Source organism: Lissotriton vulgaris, chromosome 3_1, assembly GCF_964263255.1.
Source record: "Lissotriton vulgaris chromosome 3_1, aLisVul1.2, whole genome shotgun sequence".
Taxonomy (NCBI): Eukaryota; Metazoa; Chordata; class Amphibia; order Caudata; family Salamandridae; genus Lissotriton; species Lissotriton vulgaris.
The window spans coordinates 302352916-302375382 of NC_141689.1; the positions used below are offsets into that span (position 1 = coordinate 302352916).

At 50.0% G+C, this 22467-nt stretch overlaps 1 protein-coding gene and 1 non-coding gene across 4 annotated transcripts in view; both read right to left on the minus strand.

Annotated features, from left to right (window-relative positions):
* The window catches only part of ZFR (zinc finger RNA binding protein), a 691036-nt gene that overhangs the window by 582011 nt on the left and 86558 nt on the right, over window positions 1-22467 (minus strand). For all 3 annotated transcript variants that reach the window (XR_015309278.1, XM_086960497.1, XM_086960498.1), the window contains one exon: window positions 22131-22407. Coding sequence is in view for 2 of the 3 variants with exons in the window: in XM_086960497.1 (XP_086816623.1) it covers window positions 22131-22407 (277 nt within the window). In the remaining variant the exon portion in view is untranslated. The remainder of the gene's footprint in view (window positions 1-22130; window positions 22408-22467) is intronic.
* On the minus strand, window positions 19973-20106 carry LOC147726362 (small nucleolar RNA SNORA66). The gene has a single exon (XR_015309759.1). It is a non-coding gene; the product is annotated as a small nucleolar RNA SNORA66 (small nucleolar RNA).

Sequence of the window (22467 nt, forward strand, 5' to 3'; positions counted from 1 at the left end):
CAGCTTGCCTGGCTTCCTGCCTCGGGTGTCCGCCAATGACAGCGCGGCCCCGAGCAGGGAGGCGGGCACTTCCGGGTCGCACTTGGCAGCGGCCCGGCAACGTTTAAAAACACTCCTGGGCTGCGGCGGTGATTTCAACACGGAGTGGGCTCCCGTGTTAATGAAATATCCAGCGAGGTGGGCACTCGCTGTGGGGGTCAACAAACCCGTGGGCAATATGCCGAAATCGGCAAAAACGGGTCCAATGCCGGGTGGGCACCGGCCTTTACAAATAAAGCGCTCCCCAGCGCTACAGCCAAAATAAAGCGCTCTTAAGCGCTAGAAGCAGAACAAAGCGCTCCCAGTGCCCTCAGGGAGATAAAGCGCTCCCAGCGCTGGCAGACAGAATAAAGCGCTTCCAGGCGCTTCAGGGGAAGCACAAGTTCAGCAAAGTCCAGGCAAAGTCCTCCTAGGCAGGCAGGGGGGCAAAGCTGGGCCCAGAGCCAGCTCACTGGGTCTCCAGGCAGGGAGACAGTCCAAGTGGCGGTCCTCTGGCCCAGCAACAGCAGCAGCAGCCCCCTCAGGCAGGATCCTGGAAGAGAACAACTTCTGTGGGGACACAGCCCCATTTTTATACAGTACATTCCTTTGTCTGAAGGTGCAGGGTGGGGGCGGAACCAGTCGCAGCTGGTTCTTGAGTACCCTTGATGGCCCAACCACCCCTTTCTTTCACTGGCAGGGCTAGGGACATCAGTCACACCACAGGGGGGCGGAGCCAGCATTGTGTGGGGAAAACCCAGCCCATCCAGGACACAGGTACACTCCTCCCACACATCACTCATGCTAATCTCCCACTCACCACCGGGCAGACCCATCCAGACTTCCTGGAGCCTGGCATGCCAGCCAGCTCCAGCCAATCACGCTCCAGCACCCTCACTGCACACATATCTCAATGTCCAGAAGTAGCACTTCCCAACTAGACACACACATGCCGCAGACACCATCTCGCAGCATTCACTCTCACGAGTTTATACATACCAAACTCGAGCCTGTACTCCCCACGCATCAGGAACTACCAGGGACACACACATTCCCCATGCATTCCTATGGGAGGGCAGGCCAGCCATACTACATGCGCGCACTTTCACTCTGGGGCCCAGGGAAAAGTGCGCAGAGACCCAAAAATCACTGACACAGGGTCACAAATAAGGCAAAAAGTCTAGGGGTGAACCTGCCCTGCGGGCCAAGTCCAACACACACCCACAGAGCCACACACACACACAGAGCCACACACACACACACAGAGCCACACACACACACACAGAGCCACACACACACCCAGAGCCCCACACACACACACCCAGAGCCCCACACACACACACACACACCCAGAGCCCCACACACACACACACACATCCAGAGCCCCACACACACACACACACATCCAGAGCCCCACACACACACACATCCAGAGCCCCACACACACACACACACATCCAGAGCCACACACACACACACACATCCAGAGCCCCACACACACACGCACACACATCCAGAGCCCCACACACACATCCAGAGCCCCCCACACACATCCAGAGCCCCCCACACACACACCCAGAGCCCCCCACACACACACCCAGAGCCACGCACACACACACCCAGAGCCACGCACACACACACCCAGAGCCACGCACACACACACCCAGAGCCCCACACACACACCCAGAGCCCCACACACACACCCAGAGCCCCACACACACATCCAGAGCCCCACACACACATCCAGAGCCCCACACACACATCCAGAGCCCCACACACACATCCAGAGCCCCACACACACATCCAGAGCCCCACACACACATCCAGAGCCCCACACACACACACATCCAGAGCCCCACACACACACCCATCCAGAGCCCCACACACACACCCATCCAGAGCCCCACACACACACCCATCCAGAGCCCCACACACACACCCATCCAGAGCCCCACACACACACCCATCCAGAGCCCCACACACACACCCATCCAGAGCCCCACACACACACCCATCCAGAGCCCCACACACACACACACACACACCCATCCAGAGCCCCACACACACACACACACACACATCCAGAGCCCCACACACACACACACACACATCCAGAGCCCCACACACACACACACACACACATCCAGAGCCACACACACACACACACATCCAGAGCCACACACACACATCCAGAGCCACACACACACACACACATCCAGAGCCACACACACACACACACACATCCAGAGCCACACACACACACACACACATCCAGAGCCACACACACACACACACACATCCAGAGCCACACACACACACACACACATCCAGAGCCACACACACACACACACATACACACACATCCAGAGCCCCACACACACACACACACACATCCAGAGCCCCACACACACACGCACACACACATCCAGAGCCCCACACACACATCCAGAGCCCCACACACACATCCAGAGCCCCACACACACATCCAGAGCCCCACACACACATCCAGAGCCCCACACACACATCCAGAGCCCCACACACACATCCAGAGCCCCCCACACACACCCAGAGCCCCCCACACACACCCAGAGCCACGCACACACACACCCAGAGCCACGCACACACACACCCAGAGCCACGCACACACACACCCAGAGCCACGCACACACACACACACCCAGAGCCACGCACACACACACCCAGAGCCACGCACACACACACACACACCCAGAGCCACGCACACACACTCACAAACACATCCAGAGCCCCACACACACATCCAGAGCCCCACACACACATCCAGAGCCCCACACACACATCCAGAGCCCCACACACACATCCAGAGCCCCACACACACATCCAGAGCCCCACACACACATCCAGAGCCCCACACACACATCCAGAGCCCCACACACACATCCAGAGCCCCACACACACATCCAGAGCCCCACACACACATCCAGAGCCCCACACACACATCCAGAGCCCCACACACACATCCAGAGCCCCACACACACATCCAGAGCCCCACACACACATCCAGAGCCCCACACACACCCCCAGAGCCCCCCTCACACACACACCCCCAGAGCCCCCCACACACACACAGAGCCCCCCACACACACACACAGAGCCCCCCACACACACACACAGAGCCCCCCCCACACACACCCCCAGAGCCCCCCACACACACACCCCCAGAGCCCCCCCCACACACACACAGAGCCCCCCACACACACACCCCCAGAGCCCCCCACACACACACCCCCAGAGCCCCACACACACACACACCCAGAGCCCCACACACACACACACCCAGAGCCCCACACACACACACACCCAGAGCCCCACACACACACACACACCCAGAGCCACACACACACACCCAGAGCCACACACACACACACCCAGAGCCACACACACACACACCCACACACACCCAGAGCCACACACACACACACACACCCAGAGCCACACACACACACACATCCAGAGCCCCCCACACACATCCAGAGCCCCCCACACACATCCAGAGCCCCCCACACACACCCAGAGCCCCCCACACACACACCCAGAGCCCCACACACACACCCATCCAGAGCCCCACACACACACCCATCCAGAGCCCCACACACACACACACCCATCCAGAGCCCCACACACACACCCATCCAGAGCCCCACACACACACCCATCCAGAGCCCCACACACACACACACACACACCCATCCAGAGCCCCACACACACACACACACACACCCATCCAGAGCCCCACACACACACCCATCCAGAGCCCCACACACACACCCATCCAGAGCCCCACACACACACCCATCCAGAGCCCCACACACACACACACATCCAGAGCCCCCCCCCCACACACACACACACACCCAGAGCCCCCCCCCCCACACACACACACACCCAGAGCCCCCCACACACACACACACACACCCAGAGCCACACACACACACACACCCAGAGCCACACACACACACACACTCCCAGAGCCACACACACACACTCCCAGAGCCACACACACACACACACACCCAGAGCCACACACACACACACACACACCCAGAGCCACACACACACACACACACACCCAGAGCCAGTCACACACACACCCAGAGCCAGACACACACACACCCAGAGCCAGACACACACACACCCAGAGCCAGACACACACACACCCAGAGCCAGACACACACACACCCAGAGCCAGAGCCACATGGGGGCAGGGGAGCAAGCAAGCACAGCCAGGGGGCAGGGGAGCAAGCACAGCCAGGGGGCAGGGGAGCAAGCACAGCCAGGGGGCAGGGGAGCAAGCACAGCCAGGGGGCAGGGGAGCAAGCACAGCCAGGGGGCAGGGGAGCAAGCACAGCCAGGGGGCAGGGGAGCAAGCACAGCCAGGGGGCAGGGGAGCAAGCACAGCCAGGGGGCAGGGGAGCAAGCACAGCCAGGGGGCAGGGGAGCAAGCACAGCCAGGGGGCAGGGGAGCAAGCACAGCCAGGGGGCAGGGGAGCAAGCACAGCCAGGGGGCAGGGGAGCAAGCACAGCCAGGGGGCAGGGGAGCAAGCACAGCCAGGGGGCAGGGGAGCAAGCACAGCCAGGGGGCAGGGGAGCAAACACAGCCAGGGGGCAGGGGAGCAAACACAGCCAGGGGGCAGGGGAGCAAACAGGGGAGCAAACACAGCCAGGGGGCAGGGGAGCAAACACAGCCAGGGGGCAGGGGAGCAAACACAGCCAGGGAGCTGGGAAGCAAACAGCCAGGGAGCAGGGGAGCAAGCACAGGCCTCTGGAGGGCCTCGGTACGGCTATCAGCAACTGTCCTACTAACTCCCACGCATCTCGCGTGAGACGTGAGCCTGCCTGTCCTGAGGTGTGACGGTGCCTGGCACAGGCTCCGTGGTTCCCTGGTTTTTCCCGCCCTGCTCCCCTCCCGTTCCACCCATGTGACTGGTGTTGGTTGGCACGAGGCCCTGGGTCCCACACTATGTGAGCCCCAGTTCCTGCCGAGCTCGGCCGTGCTTTCCTGATGTTGTTTTGCCAGGTCGCGCGCGGAGAGATGTGCATCCGTCGAGTGAGCCATGGAGAGGGAGCGAGAGCTTAGGGGTGGGAGGAACCGGTGAGGATGGGGGCGAGTAAGGTGCCAAGGGGGAGATGTGAAACAGTTAGCTGAGAGGAAAGTACAGGTCAGATGAACATTTTTAGGGGACAATAAAACCAAGTATACTCTGCCCCGAAAGTTGGGGGTGAGTGGTCGTTGTTGCCTAATTTCACGTGGTGCATCAGAGGAAAGGCAGTGTTTACAGATGTGCTTTTGTTGGGACGAAGACAGACGAAGGAGAGCTGCGAGCGGAATGAAGGGGGGCGGCGGGCGGAGGGAAGGGGGGGCGAGAGCGGGACGAAGGAGAGCAGCGGGCGGAGGGAAGGGGGGTGCGAAGTGTGTTGGCAAAGCGTCTGGGCTAACTGACGGTTTCACATGGCATTAAAGTTACTTAACAGCTCGATTACTTTGTATAAAGAAACCTCAGATTTCTTAAACTAGCTTTATCGCTTTGAAGTCACTTGCGGAAGTTACATCATACGTACCTGCCCCCGCCACAAGCGCCGAGGCACCACAGCTGTTGAAACAATGCAGCAGTGACCTGGAGCAAACGTTTACATTGAGGAAGGCCACCCGGCAGCCCAGTTTAGCCAGCCCCAGCCAGACGTGCACAAAGTCGGGCTCATTGCTCATGAGCAGGGCCACTGTGTCCCCTTTCTTGAACGATGCATGGCGGAGAAAGACCTGGGCCACCCGGCTGCTCCTGCAGTCCACTTGCCGATAGGTGTGGCTTTGCCCTTCGAAAATAAGGAACGTCTTGTCGGGCACGCTCTCTGCCACGGCCAGAAAGCGGCTGCGGAGCACCTTCAGCAAGTAGCCCAGTTCCAGCCAGAAGTAGGGAAAGAAGAGCGGCAGCACGAGGTGCAGGGCCAGCAGCGCTGCCGCATAAGCGGAGAGACCGGCCAGAAGCATGGGTGCAGCCGTGGAGCAGCAGCATCCCGCCTGTAAGAGGCAATCGTGGGTCTCTCAGTACGGAATGGGCGATTTCATGTGCACGATCTGCCTACTCTGTCAGCAGGGTGCACCTTATGGTACAAGAGTTCAGCTGATCGGAACTGAAAAGAAAACAACACTGAATGTTCTGTAACTTGCATCTTTGCCCCGTCCCTCCACCCTAGACTCACCGCCCTCCAACAAACAGCCGATCAGTGTCCCTGCCTGTTGGCCCCTCCTCCAGCAAGCTCATCCGATCTGATACACACAGCACACGCCTACAAGCCGAGCACACTGAGCCGGAGCAGGGACAAAGGAAGCAAAGGGGGCGCGTCACCACTCGACCAGGGAGGGAGGGAAGCAGAGAGAGCGAGGATTAAACAGCGGAGGGAGAGAGCAGGAGCAGGGAAACGGTCTGTCGCGTCAGGCGGTCGGGCAGAAATGGCAGCGCAAAGCTCCGCAAAATTTCAGATTCGGGGGCGTGTTTGGCCGTCCCCAAAAAGGGCGGGGCTTAAAAGTGGAAAGAACAGAGCCAACACGCCCCCGAATCCGAAAGAGACAGAGCTTCTTTCGAGTGACTCCTCTCTCCTCCAATAGCTGGCCTCCGTTTAGGAAGCCAGCCAATGGAGGAGAGACGAAGAGAGAGGCGGGTTTAAGCACCCTACTGAAAGACATTAAATCTCCGACTTCCGGCTGGCAAGCCAGCCTTCGGTCCTCGACCTAAAAAGGCAGGCCAGACTAGGAACCTCAGGAGTTCCAACTCCCTCCTGCTCATTCCTATGAAAACACGTAAACAAAAAACCGCTGCACGATCCTTCTCCGGAAACGCACCCAGAATTTGGAACTCCATCCTAGCAGACATTAGGACTATCCTGTCATTTGTGAAATTCAAAAAACTCTTAAAAGACCTCTACTTCAACCGTGGCTTCCCGAACAGATAACCAGCGATTAAAGGGCTCATGCCTGCATTCCGCAGCACCATGACACTTTTCACCATAATCTACCTCCTCCCAGCTTCCTTTCGCCCCTCCATGCTCTCCCTTCCCTTGAAATGGTTCTGCGCAAGACAATCGTGCACTCTGCAAGGTTCTCAGGACTGCCCAGCCTCTATGTTGCACTACAGGCCGGGATTTCCGAACCAATATGTATACTGAGGACTATTTGACATTCCGCTATTTGAAATTCCTGTACTATAACTGCTGTAAAGCGCTCAGATACCCTCGGGTCTGGCTAGCGCTATATAAAACTCCTAAAATAAATAAATAAATACAAAATAAACAGTTAACACAGATCCGCTATTTGGTCACCTTTTGACTTCATTTTTGGCTACTGGCAAGAGGTGCAGTTTTGTTACAATCTCGTTTCATAATGCGCTTCGCATAACTGTCAGTTTACTCTTCAGACCAGAGGGCAGCAAATGATATGATGTGTGTGGCCTCAGCCCACTTATTCCTCCCAGGACACTTCATGAAATCAAGTCATAGACTAGCCTTTTCGAACCATGATTTTCCTACTAAGCCATATCTCTCATTCATCTAGTTTTCGCCAATTCCTAACAGAAAATGCAAGTAACCTTTGACAAATAATATACAAGCTTCACTTTGTAATTCTATGTCAGGACTGGGGGCAAGCATTATGCTTATCTTCATTGCTCTTTAATGAAGAGCGGCCATATAAAACACACCAAACAAACTAGTATTCCCATGAACCCCAGGGAATGTAGGAAAAAGACAGTTGGTGCGGAACCCGGCTCTGACAAAAGTCTTTCAATTCCCTGTCAGAAACGGGATTGAAGTTGCATTCTGGTATCCTGGAGCTTTCCCTGCCTGGAAAGAAACATGGGGACTATAGTACGAGGTGGAAAACCACTTTTTGGTGCAGTGTTAAGCATTTGTTGTATCCACTCAGTCAGCAAATTATTTCACACACTCAAAGACTGAACTTCAGACCAATTGTTTTTGTATAAAAATATTCTTTTATTTTATTTTCTAGAGCCAAGAAAGTCTGGCACAGGTAAGCAATAAGTACTTTACAGTAGTAATGCAGTTTGTAAACAGTTTGAATTGCAATTCTAAATGTACTTTATTTGATTACAGTAGTGTTACTGACAATGCCATGCTTTTCAGAATACAGTACATATACTTTGTATAGGACTTTTAGTAGAAAATCATGTAAGTTACTTTTCAGAGTACTTTTCTTACACATTGCAGTGCACCTGGACATTTCCTGTAAACAGGCAAGTAAAAGCATTTTTGTTATTTAGTACAATTTTAAAAGGATTTCTTAGATTTTCCAAAAACAGTCAACGTTATCCTAGGGAGGAAAATAGTAACAGGTAAGTACTTTGCATACTCAGCGGCAGTAGGGCGGCCGGGTGCAGGGTGCTGAGGCCCAATCTTATCCAAAAGGGATAGGAGATCTCCGGTTGGTGGCTGATGGCGAGCAGAGCACATACAAGGAGATGGACGGAGCGCTGAAACTTTTCAGACACTCACCGCCAGTCACAAATCTGGGTTGAATCCATCATCATTCTTTAGCTCATTTCGCCACCTCAGTTCAGCCCCAGATATATGCAAATCAGTCTTGACCCTGTGCCTCATGGGAACAGTCCAGCCCGAACTGCCAAGCCAGGTCTTCCCTGAACTGGAAACAAGCATCTTGGGACCGGTTTCTGGTTAACACACTTCATCAGCAGGCCACTGGGTTGTGAGAGCAAAGCTCCTAGAGATAAGCTCAGGTCAAATGGGGTATAGGCCAGCACAAAAGATGCACCCTCAGCGGCACTGGGGCGGCCGGGTGCATAGTGCTGTTTTGGTGTGGCACCCTGTAGCTTTCAATGGGGTTTCTCCGGTTTGCAAAAGCACTGCAGGCTCGGGGACGAAGGTCCTCTCAGGGTTGACCACCACTTGGAGAGGTAAGTTGGGATCTTTGGGTTGGTTAGGCGCCGTTGGTTGGGCCACCCAAGGCCGTAGATCTTCGGGTGCAGGGGTGCCTTTTAGGGTCAGATCTTACCAGCTCCTGGCCACGGTTGGGGGAGGGGGGGGGGGGGGTGGGGGGGGGGGGTTAGGGGGGGCCTTCTGGATTTAGGCTGCAGGCGTCGGTTTGAGGCTTGAAGCAGATCAGGGATCACCGGATCTCGGGTCAGGATCGCTGGGGAGACCTCTTTGTGTTGGGCCACTCAAACATGGTCCGTGAGCGACAGGTGCACAGTGGTGCAGACTCGCTGACCCATGTGGAGCTGGAGTCTGGATGAACAATTACGGTGTTCGCGGGAAAAAAAGTCTTTGGGATTGAAGGGAGGCAGGTCCTCCCGGTTGCTTGAGGTTGCTGAATGCAGGACACACCGGCATTACGTTGGAGCAGGTTCAAGGTGGGAACAGGCCGGTAGGGCTGGGGCCAAGTCAGTGGGCGTCCTCCTTTTGTTAGCTTTGGCACGGCCCTTCAGTCCCTCTTTTCTTCTTCTTCTGGTTTCTTGTCTGAGGAGGCAAGGTTCAGGGGTGACCCTCAATACTAAATTTAGGGGCGTTACAGGTAGGTAAAAGGTTGGGACCAATGGGTACCTTCTGTGGGGTAGGTACACCTATTATGCCACTCTCCAGTGAGAGGGGGGGGGCATAAGCCTTTGTCTGCTTGGCTGAGTCCCCCATCTGCAAGATGGAAGGGACTGACAGTTCTGCTTCACCTCGCCTCCTCAACCTCTGTATGCATTTTTCATTTAATCCCACACTGGCATCAGTGTGGGTTTAATGTGCTGAGAAGTTTGATAGCAAACTTCTCAGCTTTCAGTGCAGCCATTATGGTGCTGTGAAGTTTGTGATGGCAACCTCCCAACACCATATACTTTTAATGGCACCACTGTACTTACAATGTCCAAGAATGGACTTAGACACCATAGGGGTACAAGGCTCATGCCCCTGTACCCTCACCACTGGTATAAGGCACCCAGCTAGAGGGGTGACTGATCTATACCAGGGCAGTGGGTTGTAAGCATGGTACACAGGGATGTGTGCCATGTCAACTCTTCACTTTGTTCTGCACCAAGGCATTCTGCCTGCAAAGGCAGTGTGTGAGGGTAATGGTACAGGGCCTCTAAGGGTGGCTCAATAAGTGCTGCAGCTCTTAGAGGTCTTCCCTGGTCACAGTGCCCTGGATACCATTTACCGGGGGCTGACCTGTGGTCAGACATGCCAATTGGGTTTTGCTTTTAATGCAGATTTAAGGAAAGAACATAGGCCCAGGGCACCTGATTGACAGGAGCCCAGGGCACACTCAGACAAAGCAGTTCAGCAAAAAAGTGGGAGCTACCATGCAGAAAGAGGGCATTTTCTCACAAGAGGTGAGAGGCCAACTTTAAATATTTTTAAACAATTGCAAAATTTCCACCAGAGTATGCACATGTACCAAGGTCATCCTGTAAGCTAAAAGAAACCACCCTACGAAGCACAGTCGCATATAGGCTCCCCGGACCTCGAACAGTACCACTACCATTGCCAACCTAGTCGCACCCCACACTATCGCCTCCATGGACTACATACTCTGAGACCTCAACTTCCACCCTGACAACCTTAGCGACCCCAACTTCTCCACCCTCCTGGTCAGCCTCGCCAACCTCTGACTGAAACAGCTTGTCACCGCTCCCGCCCAGAGGGCAGTACACACCCTCGACCCCATGTTTGCAGGAGGGAACAACATCCACTACAGCCACACCACCCAACCCCTCTGGACGAACCACCACTGCCTACACTTCCACGTTGACAAACCCACTGCCCCCACACCTGTCACCTGCCTACCACGAAGGAACTGGAACAAGGTCACTGAGGAACATAGTCCACCCTCAATCGCAATACGCCCTCCACCTCGACCGACGCCAACCTCGTAGCCAAAGAACTACACAGATGGAACACCAACTGTGCAGACGAACTTGCACCCCTTCGCAGCCCTGACAGACAGCGCCCCAGAAAGGCCACTTGGTTCACCGACGACCTCCAAAAATCGAGACGTATCTCCTACTCAGACGACACTCAGCTCATCCTTTCCCTCACCAAGGATCCCGTCACCACCAGACTAAGCTTCCAGGAAGAAAATGAATGAAGTCGCATCCTGGATGAGCAACAGCTGCCTGAAGCTCAACTCGGAGAAGACAGAGGACCTCGTCCTCAGACCCTCCCCCACTGCACGAGACAGCACCTGGTGGCCAGCCGCCCTCGGAAGCCCGCCCACCCCCACGGACCACACCAGGAACCTCAGCATCGTACTTGACTCCTCCCTCTCCATGACCAGACAGTTCAACACCCTCCGCAAGACCTTCTAATGGATCCCCTGAATCAAGAAAGACCATCACCCATGCACTCAAAACCAGCAGACTGGACTATGGAAACGCCCACTACGCTGGAATCAACAAGTCTCTGGTCCGCAAACTTAAGACTCGTCCTTAGCATCCCTCGACAAGAAGACATCACCCAACACCTGCGAGACCACCACTGGCTACCTGTCGAGTAACCTTCAAGACTCTCACCCATGCCTACAAATGCCGCCACAACACCTGATCCCAGTACCTCAAAGAGAGAATCTCCTTACACGTACCAAAGAGAAACCTCTGACCCGCCGACCTTGTCCTCGCGAAATCCCACCCATCCGCAGTCTCAGAACGGGTGGAAGAGCCTTCTCCTACATCGCAGCCAAGAACTGGAAAGCGCTCCCAGGAACACCCTCAAGACCTGTCTCTTCGACTGACTGGAGCTGCTTACACCCTCCTCCCCTCCCTCTCCATCCCCCTGACCCCCGCCCCCCAACACATTGAGACCCTCACGGGTGAGTAGCGCGCTTGACAATCCCTACATTGATTGTAAACTCAAAGCCATCTTTTTTTTTGTCTTTACTTTAAGGAAATGGTCACTACTCATATCCTTTTAGCTTGTTTCCTAGCTCACCTTATAATCAATTTTTTTCAATTGACATAATAATCCACATGCATTAATTACATCTTTTAACACTATTAATCCGCTTCTTTTTCCCTAGTTGCCATATTTATCTACTTCTTATATCAAGGGTTCTCATGCACCACTGCAAAAACAAACATAAGACTATTTGGATCAACCCATGGGATTGTTCAGTAAACGGGAATTTTACAAAGATTAACTTATCCCTAAAGAACGGGGGACGCTGGACCAAAGTTGGATAGTAAGCAAGGAAAGAAGGCAGACTACAGGTGCATTTTTGTCCTTAACCACTGCATTACCTAGAAGAACAATAGTTACTTACCTGTAATCTGTGGTTCTCCAGTATTGGTGTCTTTCATAGATTCACATGCCTGAATCATTCCCCGTCGTCGGAGTGGGAGTCCCACAGTACATAAAAAAGCAATAATATGCCTGTAATAACCAAAAACACTTGGTAATAACCAACCAGGAAGTGAAGTAGCCCTAAGCTACAGGAGCAAAAGCTCCAACACTCATGACTATCCTAGTCATTTTGTATAGACCAAACTGCAGCCAATAAGGCGACAGCACCCACCAGAATGCTCTCCCCAGAGGCTCAGGTTCTCAGATTTTCTCGCACAGGAGTGAAACCAACATAATTGCCTGAGGGAGCCTCTGAGGGGAGGTGGGCAAATGCATGTGAATCTATGAAAGACACCAAAACTGGAGAACCACAGATTACAGGCAAGTAACTATTGTTCTTCTCCAGTATTGGGGTGTCTTTCATAGATTCACATGCCTGAATCAGAGTAGATAGCAGTACAAGAAAAAACATTATGCTCGTAAGACTTACAGTATACAGCAGATATGCATGCAAGGTAATAACCAATAACATGTTAGAAGCGTCTGAACAAGATCATTGAGGAGGAGGGAGAACAGAGGTTCACCTCATTTCAAAAGATTGCGTAGTACTGCTCTTCCCACCGAAGCATCTGCATCACTTGCTGAATCCAGGCAGTAGGGTCTTGTAAAAGTGTGCCTGCTGGACCACGTTGCAACTCTGCAGATTTGCAGCAGGGGCACACCAGCGAATGTAGCGGTGGAAGAGGAAACCGCCCTTGTAGAATGCGCTCTTGGTACAGACTGCAAGGGTCTTCCTGCCTCTTGATGACATAGCCCAATTGTTGACGAGACCCATCTGGCTACAGTTTGCTTGGATACCGCGCAGCCTTGGCGCAGTCTTCCATATGCCACAAACAATTTGGTCTGTCTTGCGAACAGTTGCCGTTCTTTGAAGATAGAACCGGAGACATCTCCTGATGTCTAAAGAGTGTAAAGCTCTTTCAGCCGGTGATTGTGGATTTGAAAAAAATGTCTTGAGGATCACTGGCTCATTTAGGTGAAAATCCGATGGAACTTTGGGCATGTACCTAGGATTGGTACGTAGCACCACAGAGTCTGAGGTAAATTGCAAGAAAGGCGGTTTTGAAGTGAATGCTTGAATGTCACTGACCCTTCTAGCCGATGTTAAAGCGAATAGCAAAGAGACCTTCCAAGTAAGAAACTTGAGATCAATCTTATGAATGGGTTCAAAGGGGTGACGCATAAGTTGGGCTAGCACCACGTTCAAATGCCAAGATGGAGGTGGTCGTCGAATTGGAGGAAACATACGAAATAGACCCTTAAAAAATTGCTGGATTATTCTTGAAGAAAACAGAGTTAGTTACGTCCTGACGGAATCTGGAAATGGCTGCCAGGAATACCTTTAGGGTTGAATGTGCCAAACCTGATCTAGCCAAATGCAGAAAGAAAGGCAACATTTGTTCTGGTCTAGCATGAATGGGATGCAGATCAGCAGTTTGACACCAGGCACAGAAACTCTTCCATTTGAGCTTGTAGGTCTTAATCGTTGACGGCGCTCTAGCATTAGCGAGAACTTCTTGACAATCTTGAGGAATGTCTAAGTTGGCAAATTCATTGTGTTGAGGAGCCAAGCTGATTATTTCAACCAAACTGGGTCCAGATGGTACACTTGGCCCTCTTGGATTGTCAGGAGATTCGGTATTCGAGGCAGCAGTATCGGCCTGCACTCTGAGAGGAGGAGCAGCTCGGTGAACCAATATTGTCGGGCCACCTTGGAGCAATCCGGATTAGACGACATGGTCATCTTCCTGATGACCTTGGGGATTAAAGGAATTGGCGGAAAGGCGTACGCAAATATCCGACACCAGTTCACCGAAAGGGCATCCCCGCATGAGTTCTTGTGGGGAATCCAGCTTGCAAAGAGTGGGCATTTCCGGTTCTGATTCGTCGCAAACAAATCCAGGTCGGGTGACCCCACACTTGAATATGTGATACAGGGTTGGTTGATGTAGCTCCCATTCGTGATTTCATGCAGCAGACCTGCTGAGGGAGTCCGCCAGTACATTGGCAACCCCTGGGACATGGACCGCCGACAGATTGATGTTGTGATCCAGGGCCCAATTCCAAATCTCCTGTGCCCGATGGGATAATCGGGCCGACCTTGTGCCTCCCTGTTTGTTCAGGTAATGCATGCTGGTTGTGTTGTCTGTTCGAATTAGAACCGTAGAGCCCTCTAAAATTGCTTGAAAGGATTTCAGGGAGAGAAAAACGGCTCGCAACTCTAAGAGGTTTATGTGCCATTTTTTCTGCTGTATGTTCCATTTGCCACTGATTGTCATTCCTTGAAGGTGGGCGCCCCAGCCTTCCAGAGAAGCATCTGTGGTCACGATGAATCTGGGCACTTCTGTTAGGAATGCACATTCCGCCTGCAGGTTGCACTTTTGTATCCATCATTGAAAGGAGTTCCTCATCCGAGGGGTTATGTTGATCACATCTTCGAATGATCCGGTTACCTGTATCCACTGAAGACGGAGTTTCTCTTTAGGTGGCAGTTGGGTGTGAGAGGAATACAGGACGAGATCATCCCTAGGAAAGACTTGAATTTGCGAACAGAAACGCACTTTGTTAGCAATGCAGATGCCATGTTGCGAATCTTCAACTGCCTTTCTCTTGATATGAAGACTTGGGCGAGCTTTGTGTCCAGCGTCGCTCCCAAGAAAGATTTTCTCTGTGATTGAGAATTTACTGAGAAACCTAAGCTCTGAAGTAGCGACAGACATCTCTGAACGTGAGTTCTTGCTGTGAGGAAAGAACTGGCCTTGATAAGGCAGTCGTCCAAATATGGATAAATCTGAATTTCTTCCAATCGCAGGTGGGCTGCCACCGGAGCTAGCATCTTCGTAAAAACTCTGGGGGCTGACCGTAGTCCAAAGGGGAGGACCTTGAACTGAGAGTCCCTGCCAGCCACTCTGAACCGCAAGAACTTCCGGTGTCTGGGAAAAATGGGCACATGGAAGTATGCGCCCTGGAGGTCGAGTGTTGCCATGTGATCCCCTTCTGAAAGAAACTGGAGGATTTCTTCAAGCGTTAACATTCTGAAGGACAATTTCTTGAGGTATTTGTTGAGGGCACGCAGGTCGAGGATGGGGCGCCATTCCCCCGACTTCTTGCGAATTAGGAAAAATCTTGAATAAAATCCTTTTCCTCTTTGATGTTGAGGTACCCTCTCGATTGCTCCTTTTTGAGTCATAGAATATATTTGGGAGAACAGCTCCTTGAGATGAGCTGGTGGTGGTCCTTTTGGGGGAGAATTTGGAGGGGCTTTGACGAATTCCAGAATGTGACCCCTGGATACCACGTCCAGGACCCATCTGTCTGTGGTAATCTTGGACCAATTTGAGTAGTATAGGGATATTCTTCCTCCAATTTGCTTCAGGTTGGGTAAAAGTGGTGGCAGGATGCTTGTCTCACTTGCTCTTGTTGTTGTCTCTTCCTCGATAAGAGGTTTTTCCTCTTGACTGAGAGTAATTGTTTCTCTTTTGACCATACGTTTGTTGTCGGTATGGTTGGTATCTTTGGTTACCCTGTGAGTTGTTGTAGGAATGCTGCTGTGAATAACCTCCTCTGTTAGAGAAAATGCCTCTTCCTCTTGCTCCACGAAAGGAAGACTTACGAAATTGAAGAGATCCCAGGGACCGTGCAGTCTCAGTATCCTTCTTTACGGCTTGTAAAGCCTCATCCACATGTTGTCCAAAAAGGAACTCTCCATCGTAGGCCATGTCCATGATCTTAGACTGGACCTCCAGGCGAAAGGATGCAGTTTTTAACCATCCCGTCTTCTCAGAACAGCTGCACCCGCCATCTGTCTGAAACCTGTGGCTGCCACATCCACTGCAGCATCAATAATTTCAGATGAAACACTTTCTCCCACTTGTAAAATCTTCTTGGCTTCAGATCTATCAGGCTCTGAAAGCTTTTCAATATACGGCGATATGTCCGACCACATCTGTCTGTCATACCTCCCAAGGGAGTTCGCGACACGGACAGTAGTTGCCGCAATAGTTGAGACCTTCTTTCCTATTGAGTCGAGGGGTCTTACCTTCCTATCCGGGGGAGCAGTGACCTGTGTAGATGGATTTTTGGGTCTCCTCTCAGCCGCCTGGGCAACCACAGAATCCGTTTTTGCCTGGCCAATAAGGCATGCCGGTGACGTGTTAGGCGCCCTATACTTCTTATCTACCCGAAGTAGGACTGCAGGAAGAGAGTTGAGCGTCGCCATTACCTTTAGACCTTCCTTCCAGATCAAATCAATTATAGGGATGGACCAACTTTGTTTTTGCGGTAAATCTTTAAAATCATATAAAAAGCACTTATCCTGCTTCGCTTCCATTGTGATGAGGAACCTCTTTGTTGCCCTGTCCATGATTTGGTGGAATGTTGCGATGTCCCCCGGCGGAGAATCCGCCGTAGGTTGGCCAACTGGAGAAAGAGTTTGTGCCTGATACTCATCCCACTCCGACGATACTGACTTGTCGTCCACTTCGCCTTCTTCTCCTTCTTCTGAAGAATTATCACCCTGCGTATGATGAAATGGTCCTGGCGAAGAAGGTATTGTAGGCCGTATCTCCGTAGTTGGCAGAGGAGAAGCTGGTCTTGGAGGCCTTAGTGTTGCCGTAGATGTTCTTGGCACAGGCGTAGAGAAGTGAGAATCACCTGATTCTGATGGGGGAAAACGACCATCATAATAGCTTAACATATATTGAAGATTATGCAACAGGTCCAGCGGCATTTGTGTGGTAGGCGCCGACACAGGAGCCAGACCAGAAGGCTCAAGGAATTGTTTCTCCTCATCCTGCTCCACATCCTGTAAGCAGCTCAGATGGGCTTCTGGCTGCACAGAAAGTGTCATCTTCATAGGATTCCTCTTCCTCAGAATCTAGTAATTTTTCTGGCCATTTCAATGGAGACAGTTGTCAAAGATGAACCACGCTTCTCCAAAATTCAAGCTGTGGTAAACGGTGAAGGCAGAGGTATTGCGGATGGCTTGGATGACCAAACTCGCATTTCCGTACAGGTTGACAGTAGGGGCGTCGACGGTGCCACCGTCGACGGTGAAATACCTGTATCTGACTGAGGAACAAGAATCTTAGTCGACGGTGTGTCCGTCGATGGTGTGTCCGTCGACGGTAACATTGTCGTCGACGATGACTTCGTCGACGAGGGTGTCTTCTTCGTCGACGATGTCGTCGTCGGAAGCGCCTTCTTCGTCAACGAGGTAGTCGACGGGGGTATTTTCTTCGTCGACGAGGATGTCGTCGACGGTCTCTTCGCCGATGAGGATGTCGTCGATGGTAGGGCTAGCTTCGTCGACGGCAAGATGTTCGTCGACGTTCGAGTCGACGACGGAGTACTCGACGACAGTACCTTCAGGATCTTTGTCGACGGTGGGGCGTCGACGATAGATGGCACCATCTTCGTTGACGAGATGGGTCAAACTTGGACCTGAACCAGTGTCGACGGTGAGGAGGCTGTAGACATCACCATAGCTGGTTTTGGGGAGGAGAAAGTCACCGTAGATGTTGAAGGGGTGGCCACATGAAGAGATGGCGACGGTGAAGTTGTATTTGACGCTGAAGTGGTCAAAGGAGCAGCCTGAGGTAAAATTTTGTGAGAAGCTGTTTTGGAAGATGCAGATTTTCCAGTTTTCTTTGAGGGCGTACTAGGACCAGATTTAATAGGTGAAGAAGCCTTTTTTGAAGTAGAAGGCACGCCAGAATCCCGAGTGGATTGGGCTTTTTTCAACACCTTCTCCCCAGGAGAAGCTAACTCAACCTCAGCTTTCCTCTTCCTAGAGGATATAGAAGACCCCGAGGCGATGCTCCCTACCTCAGAACCGGGGTTATCTTGGTCCTTCATCTTCTGGAGCCACGGGAGAAGACAACCCTCTCTGTCCCTTAGGGTTTTCTGAGGAAAGGTACTGCAGATTTTACACTCCTTCACTTCATGATCTGGAAACAGACAATATATACATTTCTTGTGAGGATCCTCATTTAACAGCCTTAGCTTTCAACAGGAATCACAAGCCCTAAAAAGGGATTTAGAAGTAGACATCTTTAGAAGGTAAAAACCAACCAAAGTAAGAAGAAACTGAGCAGAGCTCAGGGAGTCTCCCTTCACACGACGTGCGGTAGAAAATCTGAGAGCCTGAGCCTCTGGGGAGAACATTCTGGTGGGTGCCGTCGCCTGATTAGCTGCAGTTTGGTCTATACAAAATGACTAGGATAGTCATGAGTGTGGGAGCTTTTGCTCCTGTAGCTTAGGGCTACTTTACTTCCTGGTTGGTTATTACCAAGGTGTTTTGGTTATTACAGGCATATTATTGCTTTTTTATGTACCGTGGGACTCCCACTCCGACGACGGCGGCGAATGATTCAGGCATGTGAATCTATGAAAGACACCCCAATACTGGAGAATTTGTATTATTTGGTACACGCACAGTAGGAAAGTCATGTAAAACGAGACCTGTACAACTCCCTCAGGCAATTTTGGCATTCATACTTTGTTTCCAGTCTAGTCAAGCACAACATGCCTGTAAAACAAATCCTTGTATCAGGAGCAGTGCCCATCTATTGTCTCAACTGTCCACTCTTAGTGAAGATGGACAAGACTCTTTCATTCACCCTCATTTCTGTCACTATCGGTTCAACATTAGTAGCCTTACTGCATAGTCAAATGTCTGTTTTCTCCAGTGTTTGCCCCACCACAACTCTGCTTCTTTATTCATTTCTAAAATTGACTTCCATCATTCTGCTCTCCTCATCGTCTACACTGCACTATTTGTCTTCACATTACTTTTCTTTTTGAGCTATACAATCTACTCCGATATACCTTGGCTCACACTCTGGCAGCTTATACTCTTCCTCAGTCCAATGTCCACTTGGTCACAAGTTTTCCTTTCTTAACTCTTTCAATGTAAGTGTCCCTGCCCTGCCTCAAAAGCAACTTGAGTATCACATTTCAGATCATATCTTCCTTATTTTTTCAGATGTTTGCAAATTTTGACTACTAAATCTATGCGGAGTCCTTCTCTTCCTTTCAATTGGATTTGCCCATCTCCCTCTCAAGAGCATATATTTAAGTCTGAACTTATTCAGTGACGTTGGTTGAAAATGTTTGATGAATGAGAGAACAAGCTCTAGATGCACATATTTTAAATACCTTATCACCTTTAAAAGGGATTGTCTTTGGTCTCGGACTCCCAATTATTTTGCTATATCCTAAGTCCTCTGTAGACTTTGCTGCTTCCCCATTTCAATTCCTATGTCTCCTTATTTCCACAATATAAAACGTTGTCTCGACATTTGCTTATTCTGAAAACTTGCCACTATCTATACAAGTCTATGAAAGCCTCTGAACCAACTCTCTCCACTGCAGTATTATCTTGGAATAAGAAACTTTCTTGTTCTAGCCCACCCTGCAGCAGTTGGCTTTGGATAGAATATCTTAAAATGCAGTAAATGAGACATCTAATTCTGTGTGGGTTGATTTTAAACAATACAATGTATTGTAATTATTAACACATTACCAGACTTTAAAAACAGACACTCCAAAAATAGAAGTAGATAATCTTTGTGCCATGACCGATATTTCAAACCAAATTAATTTTTAGGAATGAAACATTTTATACATGGTGGATTACTGTAGCAAACGTGTTCCCTTAGCTCCTGCAACCACATGCAGAGCTAGTGATCTAGTTTGCAAGTCACAAACACTTAAGGAACATTTATAGAAACTACAAAGTTCATTACTACTACTTATATACATTCCATTTGTTTTACCTGTTTTTCCACAACATATCTTTATCATATTAAGTTGTATTTGTCATGTTAGTTCTGAAATCTCAATAAAATCTTTCAATGCACTACTTTGTAGGATAGGTTAGAAACCTAGAGCAAACAGACGATAGGCAGTGGGTAGCAAGTCTTGTAGAAACAGCACCCACACCTTCAGGACAGAGAAAGCATATAGAATTACATGATCCAGGGACAGGTTTTAGGAAAGTCAGACCACACTATTGGAAAAGTCCAAAGAATGACAAGGAAGAAATGAGTTGAACATAAGCTAAGATGCAATTCTGCTGCATTCATGTTTGCAGCAAGTACTTTGTAAAGCTATAAAGTAACAGGCATCCTATTGCTTTTGGCAATAAAAAGTGCATAACTACCATCTCTTAAGATTAGAGACCAAGAAGCATAATCTAGTATTAAGACTAGATTCATTTCAATGATGTACATATAATATTATTTAAATAAGTCTTTATGGATGACTTGCATGAATCTATGAGAAATAGATACCCTCAATTAGCAGTAATATGTTTATTATCATCAATTGTAACGTAAAAGCACACAGAGACCAATGTAGGGTGCAGGAAAGGAAACGGAGAACGACAATTCAGACACTTAATGCAGTTTAAAATCAAGTATTTGAAATACAATTAATTAAGGGATGACAACCTAGATAATGGAGCTGTAATGTAGCTTTTTAAATACAGAATTACTGAGGCAATTGACATTTATAAAGTCAGGTGGAAATACTTTAATATCCCAATGCTTATCCAACAAGAACAATGACTTTAGGTATTGTTCCTTATGGTACATGCAACATATTATCGGCAATGTCTAAGGTGTACATAAGGACATACAAATGCAGCAAGACCAAGTAATTAATTTAGAAGGCAATTCAAGCTCTTTGGCCATCGATACAAAGGATGAAGAAAACCCATCACAAAAAGTTGCACCGAACCATGCAATTCTCCCACGTTTTCACTTCTGGCCACCAGTCTGTAAACATTAACACTCTAACTTGCAAATTAATTTGGTCGATGCATAAATTCCTTCGACTATTATTCCACGTTCGGTCTGAGCCAGAAAATGCCACTGGCTCCAAGAAATAAAGAAAAAGCTGGAAGACATTTATGGCCACACAGAGAAAACTATATAGTTACACCACCAGCTAAAGCAGACTTCAAACATTTTACAATTTGGCTATGAAACAACTGACCGCTTTGGCTTAGTGTACCCGCTGCTAACTATGGATTAGGTGCTTTATGTTCTAGAAATGTTTGCTTATGCAATCCAACTGAATGAAAGCTACTTACACAACTGCTAAAGTACTTGGATGCTAACGTTCTTTCTTACTTCTACCAAAACGACGGCACGATCATCAAGATAGAGGTCCCAGAGTTAGATTTTTGTTTGGACACCTGTTTTCTCTGGACAGTTATTCATATTGGTTCCACAGTTACTCAATTGTTATTTTGCAATACTAGACTACATGTGTTATGCAACACAGTGTAAATATAATTCATACTATCTTTTTTTGTGTCATACTATCTTAATAACAAAAGAAGGTTTTGTGTGGTATACAGGTGAGCTGTGTGTCCTAGTCCACACAATCATAGAGAAACAATATATTTTATTTAGAAGGTTAAGTTGTGCAGCGGAAAAGACAATCTACTACTTAGTGATCATTAAAACCTACAAAGAGTAAATTCTGCCACACTCCAAAATGGCTATACTGATGTTGAGCTCCAGCAGAGGCTCGTACTTCCAACCCTATGCAGAGCCAAGAGCATTTTTATTATCCAGGCAGGGACAGCTTTCAAGGAAATCCCTATACAATAAAAAAAAACTGGAAAATGGGCAACTGAAGCACTTTCTTCATATGTGCATGAAAACTATAGCAGGTTGAACTGAGAAAAAACATTTGAGTATCAAATACTTTACCTGATAGGTCTGTGTTGTTACTGGAGGAGGTGGGGGAGGTGCTTCCTGTCGCTGTGTATAGCCATAATCTGCTGCTGTGTGAGCCGTCGGATACGCACCATAGGCAGCTGAAGCAGCAGCTGCAACAGCAACTGGGGCAGGCCTGGCAACGGCAACTGTTGCTGCTGCTGGAGCATAGGCTGCAGTAACTGTGTGAGCAGCCACAGGAGCCTGATGGACAGTGTAGCTAGCAACGGTGGTCGGATGAGTATAAGCTACTCCTGAACCAGGCTGTTGGCTAGGCAGGAATAAAAACAGAAAATATTGGTTAGCAATAAGTTAACTAGGAAATAGAAAA